This window comes from Crocuta crocuta, unplaced genomic scaffold (genome assembly GCF_008692635.1).
Source record: "Crocuta crocuta isolate KB4526 unplaced genomic scaffold, BGI_CrCroc_1.0 scaffold267, whole genome shotgun sequence".
Lineage (NCBI taxonomy): Eukaryota > Metazoa > Chordata > Mammalia > Carnivora > Hyaenidae > Crocuta > Crocuta crocuta.
Window position 1 is genome coordinate 1939802 of NW_027531899.1, and position 10347 is coordinate 1950148.

General features: G+C 58.1%; 3 protein-coding genes across 4 annotated transcripts in view; 1 reads left to right on the top strand and 2 right to left on the bottom strand.

The window, feature by feature from the left end:
• RASGRP4 (RAS guanyl releasing protein 4) overlaps nucleotides 1-2611 on the top strand; it is a 14528-nt gene extending 11917 nt beyond the window's left edge. Inside the window, exons 14-17 of the mRNA XM_077773672.1 lie at nucleotides 71-107; nucleotides 213-347; nucleotides 471-583; nucleotides 1258-2611. Of these exons, the coding sequence (XP_077629798.1) occupies nucleotides 71-107; nucleotides 213-347; nucleotides 471-583; nucleotides 1258-1302 (330 nt within the window). The 3' untranslated portion in view covers nucleotides 1303-2611. The remainder of the gene's footprint in view (nucleotides 1-70; nucleotides 108-212; nucleotides 348-470; nucleotides 584-1257) is intronic.
• On the bottom strand, nucleotides 2582-5274 carry FAM98C (family with sequence similarity 98 member C). Of its 2 annotated transcripts, none has more exons than XM_077773674.1 (8): nucleotides 5115-5257; nucleotides 4861-5009; nucleotides 4648-4782; nucleotides 4027-4232; nucleotides 3722-3799; nucleotides 3514-3630; nucleotides 3014-3181; nucleotides 2582-2910 (listed from the first exon to the last, which is right to left on the bottom strand). In XM_077773674.1, the coding sequence occupies exons 1-8, from the start codon at nucleotides 5177-5179 to the stop codon at nucleotides 2767-2769; spliced, it is 1062 nt and encodes a 353-aa protein (XP_077629800.1). In that variant the 5' UTR covers nucleotides 5180-5257; the 3' UTR covers nucleotides 2582-2766. The 2 variants fall into 2 exon arrangements, with proteins under 2 accessions (XP_077629800.1, XP_077629801.1); XM_077773675.1 differs by having other exon boundaries at nucleotides 2768-2926; nucleotides 5115-5274.
• Nucleotides 5275-9965: 4691 nt separating this feature from the next.
• SPRED3 (sprouty related EVH1 domain containing 3) overlaps nucleotides 9966-10347 on the bottom strand; it is a 5425-nt gene continuing 5043 nt past the window's right edge. The window contains 1 exon segment of the mRNA XM_077773927.1: nucleotides 9966-10347. This exon segment is cut by the window's right edge and continues 9 nt beyond it. Coding sequence (XP_077630053.1) covers nucleotides 9966-10347 — 382 coding nt within the window.

Sequence of the window (10347 nt, forward strand, 5' to 3'; positions counted from 1 at the left end):
GAGACCACCCCCACCCCCACCCCCAGCCTCTCCCCTCGTCCAGGTAACCAGTTCTGCTTTCTCTTCCCAGCTCTGGGGAGTCACCAAGCAAGGCTACCGCTGTCAGGGTGAGTGAGGCATCCGTGGTGGGGAGGGCTTCCAGCACCTACAGGCTGGGCGACTGGGGGGGTCCAGGCTGGGCCTCTGACCACTAACCGCTGACCTTGCCCCAGACTGTGGGCTGTGCTGCCACAAACACTGCAGAGACCGTGTGAAGGTGGAGTGTAAGAAGAGGCCAGGGGCCAAGGGCGATGTGAGCCCCCCCGGAGCCCCCGGCCCACCCACACCAGCTCCCCATGCCAGCTGTGGTAAGACCCTGGGAAGGGTGTGGCAGTCCTGGGAAGGGGGCCTGGTGAATGGGGATTAAGTTCACAATCACGAAGCCCTTCCCGTTGTACCCACACCCCCCTCACCCCTCACCCCACACACAGGCACGGAGGACAACCTCTCCTACACACTATCCCTGGAGCCGGAGACCAAGTACCACCTCTGCCATGCTTGGACTCAGACAGAGCCCGCACACCCTTCCTGGGGACCGGAGACGGTGAGGAGGGACTGCCCCCGCCCCCACCAGCGGGATACAGGGGAGGCCAGGCCATTTGCTTGGGCGACCCCAGGCAGATTTGAAAAAGCATAGCAAAGGAAAAAGGTGCAAGAATCCTCAATTGCTTGGGCAGGAGAGTCTAGACACTGGTTAATTTCTAAGGTTTATTAATTTTTCAGAGACAGAGACAGAGCGGGGGAGGGGGAGGGACAGAGAGAGGGGGAGACACAGAATCCCGAAGGAGGCTCCAGGCTCTGAGCTGTCCGCACAGAGCCCGACGTGGCGCTTGAACTCACAGCCTGCGAGATCATGACCTGAGCCAAAGTCAGACACTTACCCTACGGGGCCACCCAGGCGCCCCTCTAATATTGATAGAAAAATAAAAATTTTAATCCGGTGGGGTGGGAGGAGGGGCTAGCCACTAGTAGAACAGGAAAAGAATTTTGAGGAGAATAAAAGAAAACAAGAAAATGGCCAGGATACGGCCAGATACATCAGGAGCTATAATTGATGTCACTGGAGTAAATTTTACTCTTCAAAGGGAGAGACCAAACAGAACATCCATGGGAATGTTCATCCATCCGCTAGACAGAAGCCTGGGTGAGGCTCCGCCCCCGCAGCGTCTGGCAGACCCTGTACATTCCCGACATCACCCACCGTCTTCCTCCTTCCAGGTGCCCCTCGAACGAGGGCCTCGCCCACCCAGTCCTCCAAGCTGAATTCCCAGGCCCCGCTTGGCTCTGACCTCTCTCACCTCCCCCACAGCCAGTCCCAAGTCCTCTTAGTCGGCCTCCTCCGGCAGGACCGCCAAAGGCCTCGCCTCCTTTGCATCCACACCACCTTCGGCGAAGAGATCGTCATCTCTTACTCCGAAAGTTGTTTTCTTCTCTTGCGGCAGAGTGCCTACAGCCTGGACTCTAGTTTCCTGCCCTTAGTGTCTGTGCGGCTTCATGGTGGATATGTTTAGACTTAAGTGTCATCTCACCGAGTCCTTACATCTCCATTTTACAGATGGGGAAACTGAGGCCCAGGGAGGTTAAGCTGCCCTCCATGGTGGCAGAGCTCCTAAGTGTTGGAGGCAGGACTCAAACACTGGTCGTCTGTCTGCCTCCAAAACGGAAGCTCCTTACCGATATGCTACGCTGACAGCACGGGTCAGGATGGGAAGGGACAGGCTGGGCAGAGTTCCTAACTCTGGGGCTCCAGAGACAGGAGAGAAGGCTACCATAGATATGCAACAGGAGCCTGTGAACACCTGAGTCCCTCCCCTGCTCAGAGCCCTTCCATGCCTCCGTCTCACTCAGGGGGAAAGCCTGAGTCCTCACTGTGGCCGACCTCCCACAATCTGCTTCCATCACCTCTCTGACCTCACCGACCACCACTCAACCCCTTACTCACCCTGCTTCAGCTACACTGAACCCTAGGGTCCCTGAACGTGCCAAAAATACTCCTACCTCAGGGCCTTTGCACTGGCCGTTCCTTCTGCCTAGAATGCTCTTCCAGAGGTCCACATGGGGGCTCCCTCTTTGGGACTTAGCTCGAACGCCACCTTCTCAGTGAGGGCCCCTCTGACCATACTCGAAGTTGCAATCCACCCCCAGTCCTGCTCATGCCTTCCTGCTTTGTTTTTTCCCAAAGTCCTTTACCCTTCTGACAAACGATACGTTTTTGCCTGTTTGTCTTGTTGAATGTCTGCTCCTCTTTGCCAGAAATGACAACTCTGGGACAGCAGGGCTTTTTATAATCTGTACTTTTCGCTGCTGTATTCCTGGTGCCTAGAACGGGGCTGGCACATGGTGGGCACCTCAGAACTGTTTGTCCAATGCCCGCACGTCTCCTTCCCCATGCCCGCAGGAAGGGAACAATGTGCTGCGAAAGACCAAAGGACTATGAGGGTCAGAGCAACGGGGGCCTGTTGAGACCCAGTGGACACAGACACCCCTACCCCTTCTCAAACCTGAGCACTCCCGGCCCACCCCAAGAGACAGGCCCGACAGCTGTCATAAATTAAATTTATTTTCCAGAGAACGTGGTTCTTGTTGAGCGGCGGGTGGGGGAAGGACATCTGGGACCTTAGGAACAGGGGATGTGGGGCCTGGGAGCCAGATGCCAAGAGAAGCTCTCCAAGCGACTCCGCAAGGACTGGCAGAGAGGACCCACCCCCCCCAACCACCGGTTCCCCTTTACTTCTTCTTCTTCTTGCGACCCCAGCTCTGGCGGCCTGCCTTCCGCCCGCCTCCATCCTCCCTTCTGCTCTGCCAGGAGGGCATGGGGGCCTCCAGCTCATTTGGACGGCCCCCTCGGTCCGGCACGTTGCCCATCAGCACCTGAGAGTTGATCAGACTTGAGTTTCGGGGAAGAAAAATGAGCAAGGCGACCAGAGAGCCAAGTGTGAAGGCCAAGGATGCTGGGGCCCTTCCCTACTCCCACCTTGTTGATGGCACAGCAGGTCCCTCGGCGGGCAGCCTTGCTGGTGGCTGGGACGAGACGAGACAGGTCCGCTCGGGCAGCCAGGACATGTGCGATGGAGACATCTGATTCTGGGGTCAGAGCCTCTCGAATAGGGATCAGCACTGCCTTCATGGCTTCTCCTTGGGCCTGGGGAGGGGAGGGCATGGAGAAGGTGCCCAAGAGCCCGCCCCAGGTGGGATCGGTCATCTTGGAAGCATCTCTTTCTCCGCTTATGGTCTCACCTCCCGCATCTCTAAACAAGAGCTATGTGTAGTTCCTGAAGACCCTGCCAGCTCGGAGCTGGGAATTCTAGAATGTCCTGGGCCTCTAGATTCTACAATGCCCTGGAGGCCCTAACATTCTAGAGCCCCGGACCTTACAAGAATCTAAAAACCCGCTATAAGGGTTTTTCCTCCTCCCAGTAGTGATAGCCCCCACGACTGGGCCTCCCTGCTCCAGCCAAGGCCCTGTGGCCACACCTCTGCCCGATCACTCCAGTGGAAAGCAGATGTTGTGAGGTCCAGGCGCTTGAGAAGCAGGCGGCGGCGGCAGGAGTACTGATCTCTCAGCCGTTGGCACAAAGACTCCAATGCCTCCTGGGAAAAAGGGCCCAGTCACACCAGGGGTCCCCCTGGCTCTCGTCTCCGACTGAGGACGCTGTTGGCACACAGCCATACACAGTCTTACCCATCGGGGTGCGTCCAGCGGGTGGCTGAGGAGGGGCTGCAGGAATCCCGGAGGCAGGGAAGGCAGCAGCTCCGCGATCTGATGGGAGGAGGAGGAGTCTGAGGTTGACTAGGCAGAAACCAGACGTACTCTCCGTGGATTCCAGTTCCCCATGGCCCTGAGGACCCAGGCGTCGGGTTCAAGAATGGTGGTCACTGCTCTCGAAAAACATCCCCGTGGCTGGGGCACTTCCTGCGCTTTTGGAGAAAGCGCTCCCCCTACAAGGAAAGTGGGGTGGCCCCGGTGCGGAAGCCCCAGCTCCCTACCTTGTCATGCATCTCCCACAGCTGCCGGCTGGCGGCGGTCCCAGGCGTAGGTCTGGGCAGCCCCAGAGCTTGGAAGGTAAGGACCAGGTCCTGGACCACGTCAGCTCCCTCCTCTGCCCCTTCCCCACAGGGCGGTGCGGGGCTGGGATCCAGCCGCGGGTACAGACGGAGGAGGCGGGCAGCCTGGAGCTCCGAGCAGAGAAAGCCTAAAAGAAGGGAAAAAAGCGCGGTGCAATCAAGGAGGGCTGCCACCCCACCTACCGGGGTCAAAAAGTTCCATTTGCTTCAAAATACTCTGGCCTTCTAGTTCCACCCACCTAGCACCCAGGCTCAACGTCCAGGATAAGCTCCACCCACTTCGAGACCCAGTCCCCTGCTCGGGCTTCGAACCCGGCCCACATCGGAAACACCTGGCCGTCTGCAGCAAACCCAACCCACTCGAACTTCAAGGCGTTCGCGTCAAAACTCCAACTCCACCCACCTCCAACCCTTTCGTCCACCTCAATTCTGACCACGCCCCCGAAGGGGGGGGACCCTGGCTCCACCCCAATGTGCTGAGCCCGCCCCTTTAGGGGCTGTAGCCTCGCCCACTTCCGCATCCCGGGTCAGCCCCCCGCTCACGCAGCAGGCGCAGGCACGCGCCGGGCTCCCGCAGCGCGGCTGCGCGGTCTCCGCCGCAGAGCGCGCGGTCCGGGCAATGCAACTCCCGCAGCAGGCCGGCCAACTGTCGCAGGAATTCCTCCTCCGCGCCGGGGTCTGCAGGAGACGGGACACGTCAGGGCGCGGCGGCGGCCTCGCGGCCCCACCCCTCCGGGCCTCCCGCTGCACACGTACCGTCGCCGGCCCTCGGCACCTCCGCGCTCTCCTCCTGCTCCCGCTGCAGGGCGCCCAGAGTGGCCAGCTCCGCCGCCAGCCGCGCGCACAGCGCCCTGAAATCGGGACACGAAGTGCCCAGCGACGTCGCCCCCGAGAAACCCTCATACCTGTGGCGGGGCCGAGGCAGCGGGAGGGGGTGGAGAGGTCAGTAGGAATTTCCGAGGGCAAACCTGTCCCTTCCTGCACCCCCAACCACACCCCGCTCCCCTTACCCTAATGCCTGCAGGTCCCGGGCCACAGCGGCCCCCTCCCGCGCTTCCGCCTCCGCCCCCTCCATGAAAGCGTCGCCTCTTCGCCAGGCGCGCGCCCCCTGCCGGCCGCAGGGAGGCCCCGCCCCAGGAGAAGCGTGCGCGCCCGGCGCCCAACTGCGGCTCCGTCCAATCCAGCCCCTAAGGGCATTGGGCGTTCCGATTGGTGCAGGACGCGGTAGGGCCCGCCCCCAGACCTGCGGGTGCGGAGACCTAGAGCGCCGCCCTTCGGGTTACCCAGTCAGGACTGTGGAAACCCCCCAGCTCTGAATCCCACGCGTGCGTTCAGGATCCCAGCTGTCGCGACAGGCCAGCGGGTGTCGCTATTGCTGCAACTTAGAGACCGGTTTTCTTTTTCTCAGCCTTCCTCAGATGCCCTCTGCTCTTGAAGCACCCTAGACCAAGTGTTGTCCTCCCAACCCCGCTCCAAATGCAGAAACTGGTTTCCACCGTTCCAGCTGAGGGTTGGAATTATGTCAGGGACTCAGGAAGCCCGGCCCACCCCCTCACACACGCCCTCTTCCTCATCGATCACAATTTGGAGTTGGGCCCTCACCCCTCTGGCTCCCTGGGGGGGCAGTTGGAGAGGAAGCCGGTGCAATTACCGCGTGAGTAAGAGACTGCACCCTTAGGGTTAGGGCTTGACTCCACCACTCACCACCTGTGTCTCCCTGCCCAGTTGCTTCCTATCCGTATAATGATAAAACTTACCTCTTAGAGTCGTGATAATGAGAGTCCGGTACGGAAATGTCTACTAGACATACAGGGATACTCAATAACTAACATATATTGAATATTGTGTGTGTGCTACTAAACCATCTGAGATCCATTTGAGGGAGGAGAAACCCGAGGTTCAGAGAGGGTAAGTCAGAATGTGTGGTGGTGCCAGGACTCAAATTCAGACCCGATTCCAAAGTCCTTGCTTTTATTCCCTTCACCTAGTGCTACTATTAAGACTGCTACTGTTGTTGTTGTTGTTGTTGTTAAAATTATAACACAATCCTCCCTGCTCCTGCCTGCTCTGAGGCTGGGTACTCAGGCCCATTTGTTGGCTTAAACAAAATATTAAAGATTGCTCAAGTCGGAACCTTGGAATCACAGCCTTGATTCCTTTCTTTTTTGCAAACTCTTTAAATTGGTGGAGTCTGTCTTCAGAATAGCTCCATTATCTTGCCCACTTCTCCCTGCCTCCTCTGTTCTTACCAGATCTTGTGTACCACTGTCTCCCCCTGGGCCATCACAGCCACCTCCTCTCCATCTCCCTGCCCACCCACTCCCAGTGTCTTCCTCACAGGCAGCCAGAGGGAACGTGTAAACACCTGAGTCAGGTCACATCCCTCCCATGCCTGGAGCCTTCCTGTATCGCCATCACACTCAGGGTGAACACCAAAGTCCATGCGATGGCTTTGCAAGGACCCACAGATCTGCCCTGTCACCTCTGCACCCATCCCTGAAGTTCCTTCCTCCTTGCTTCCTCCCCTCCAGAAACTCACTCCCTTGATGTCCCTCAGACTTCCCAGACATGCTCCTCCCTCGGGGCCTTGCAGGGGACAGTTCCCCTTTGCCTAGAATGTTCTTCCTGCAGACATCCACAGGACTCCCTCACCTCCTTCAAGGCTTTGCTCAAATGCCAGCTCCTCACTGAGGCATCCCTGACCACCCTGGGCGAAAAATGACTGTACCCCCATCTCCGCTTTATCTTTCTCTACAGTACACATCATTTCTAACATGTCATTTACTGTCTCCTTCACTGTAAGGTTCTTGTGGGAAAGGATTTTTGTCTGTTCTGTTCACTGCTTTATCCTCAGTGCCTAGAACAGGGCCTGGCGTATAACAGGTGTTCCATAAATGTACTTGAGCGACTGAATGTGTAAAACTCAGCTGGAGGGGCTGCCTGGAATTAAAGGAATCGGAGAAGGATGAATTGGGTAGGAGACTGGCTTGGTGGTTCAGGAAGGTGAGTGAATGGGGTGCATCAGTGCAAATAAAGGACACAGGCTGAGACTTTGTCACAGACATTTCTTGGAGCGAATATCTCATGCCCCCTCCCCAATGACAAGGCTGGGTCTTTGGCCCCCATCCTCCCCCACCACTGCAGCCTGCACAGATAACAATATTGAGGTCACAGACTGGCTTGGAATCGAGATCAGGAAGATAAATGTCGGGGTGCCTCCCCCAAATCTGGGGGCCAAGCATCCAATCTGAGGGGCAAGCAGCTGGGAAATTGGGCCTGGGGGCTCCAGGGTCTGAGGTCTTCCTGGCTCCCAGGGTCAGCCCTCCACGCACCCCTGATTTGGGGGTGATGAAGAGGAATCATGGATCAGAGGTGGGTATTAGCAGGGAGCAGGACCGGGAGACCCGGGAGAGGCGGTGCTGGGAGGTGGGGGCTGGGGGAACCGTCCCCGGCTCCCACCGCTTCAGCCGCAGATCCCACAGCACCTTACAGCACTCTGGTCCCCGTCCCACCCCTCCCCAAAACGAGGTAGGTTAAGAATGGAGCTTCCCCCCGCCCACCACGGAAGGGAGGAGACCGAGGCACAGAGAGGGGGATGGGGACCCAGGCTGCCCCAGCCCCCCCGGTCCCTCCGCCCTCAGCTCTGGTGGGTCTGACAGTGATGAGAGCTGGGCAGAGTGGGGATGGGAGGGACATCCCCCTATTCTCTCACCCATCCCAGGGTCTGGTTGGGAGAGCTGAATCTCACAGGTTCCGGATGTAATAAATAGTTAATAATTTAAAGGAAGTGACAGAAGGATCTAGCCCTCTGACCCCCTTGACCTATCCCTTGAACCCCTACAAGGCCATCCAAGTCTGGGTAATGGAGAAGGGTAAGTGCACATTTCCAGATCCTTGGGACCAGATGCAGGTCACAAGCCCACAGAGCATTGAGAGTGTCTTGCTCCAAGACCTTGATCCTCCCATTCAGGCCATCAGATCTGAGGTGCCCTGGAAATCCCATCCCACTCGGGAAAGAGACTGTAGCCTTTCCTTGCCCAGAAAAGGGATCACAGAGGGCCATGAAACAGGCCCTCAAACTTCACAAAGCAACCCCCAACTCTGAGATGGACGGGAAGGAGTTAACAGGGCAGAACAGAAAAAGTCTGGGAGAGGGCTAGGGCTCAAGGTTTGGCGTGGGGCTGAGTGCAAGGGGTGTGCATGTGTGTCTGTGTGTGTGTAGACCCATAGCTAGCCTAAAAAGTGACTTTGTGCACAGTGTAGCCAGCAGAGTGCGGTGTGAATTCCAGCCACACTCCCACTTTGACTGTGTGTCTTTGATTAGTGAACCGCCTGCACAATCATCTATGGCAATGCTAGGTCCTAGAAATGGGAGTGGGGAGGGGGGCTCTGGGGTGGTCCCGGAATCCAGAAACATGAGCTCAAAACGTTTGTTTTTCACCCTCGTAAAAGGATCATTCTGTGAGATGTTGGGGGCTTGGGCTGGGACCCTTAGGACTGGAATACAGAGTTCTAGGACCTTGGGGTTTCAGGGGCTTATGGGCAGCAGGATTCAAGGGCAGCCGGTCTCAGAGAATATCAGGTTTAAGGGACTCCAGGCCAAAGGAATCTGAGATCTGAAGGTGCTACGGTCCTGGGACACTTCAGTTTTGCCTCTGGTATGGAGGGACCAAGGTCTTGAGCAGGGACAATCCCAATGTTGAATAGGCTTGAGCCCTGAACTTGGGGGATCAATGGCACCTTGGGGTCTTGGGACCTGTGCTCCCAAAGCACCTTGGGTCGCTCAGGGGCTGGGGGCCAAGGGATCAGAGGTCTGGGTTGCCAAGAACATCCCATCTTCTGGGAGCTGGGCTTCCAGCCTTTAGGGGATTGGGGATCTATGGATACAAAGCAACCAAAGATTCCAGACTATTATGGGGCTTGAAATCCAAGCCTAAGGGGTTTTGAAAGAAGGTTATCTGAGGACTTGGGAGCAGTGCCTTGGGCCCCAGGTGTTGGTGGCCTTCAGTACTACATAGGGGAGGCACCTCAGAGTCCTATATATGAAACCCAAAGCTCCTGGGAACACTGGCTTGGGGTGGGTGGGTCTAAGAGGTTTTGATCCTTGGCTGCCAGAGCATCTTGGAGTCTGACATATGGATCTTGGTGGGGGGAGGGGGGGAAGAAGCTCTGAGATGGGTCACCCAAGTCATTTTGGTCAGAGAACATCTGTCTGGCATATCTAAGGACTCAGGGCATCATAAGAGGATCTGGTGTCTCAAGGGTCCCGGGGGCTACAAGAACATCTCAGATGTGGGTGCCCCAAGTTTTAGGTGAGCATTCGGGGACCATTTGGGGTGAATCTGGGTTCTATGGTCTCAAGATCTGGGAGTAATTGTATGCAGGCAGGGTCGGCTATTGGCAACTCCTGACTAACTCCGGGGCTGTAATCTGAGGGTTCATGGCGTCAGGCATGATAGAGTAGAGTCTGGGTTGGTTATTTGAACAGGGAGTTGGGGTTCAAGGCCCTGCATCTCACAGGGATCCAGATGCTCCCCAGCCTGCCCGAGGTGTAGAGTCTGGGGATGCCTGGGGTCTCCTCAGTGTAGGTCAGGGAGGGGGGGGGCGGCAGGACACCGGGGACACCGGAACTCAGGATGCCTGGGACCTCTTGGACAGGCATCCCAACGAAGCTGGGTCTGGGGTCTCTCAGTCCTAGATTTGGTTGGGGTCCAGGTTCCAGGTCTGGGGTCTCTCAATCCAAACTCAAGCTCCAAGTTCTGGGTGTGCCTAGGTTTGGGTTTGGGGTCCGAACGGAGTCCAGGGTCCTGGACCCTCAATTTTGGGTCCTCGGTGCAGCTACTGGACCCACCAGGCCGTCCTCACCGCGCCGCCTCCTCGTGGCGACCCCCGCAGCCAGCGCAGCCACACCGCGCCGCGACCCAGTGGCATGCGCGCAGGGGCGCATAGCAGCAGAGGCAGGGCACCGCCAGGGATAGGGCCGCCAGTGCGGCCCAGCGCGCGGCGGGACGCGGATGGCCCGGCTCGCAGGCGCACGGGTCCGAGAAGTCGCCCTCGGCGTCTGACAGGCAGTGGTAGAGCAAGCTCTCGGCGCACCACAGGCAACTGAGCCGGCGTACCAGCAGGCGACCCGGGTCCGGGGCCTCCGCGCAGCGGCCACCACGCCCATCAGCACGGCGGCGGAAGAGCGCGCGGCAGTGCACGCAGCGCGCCGCCTCCTCTGCCTCCGGGGAGGCTTTGGCC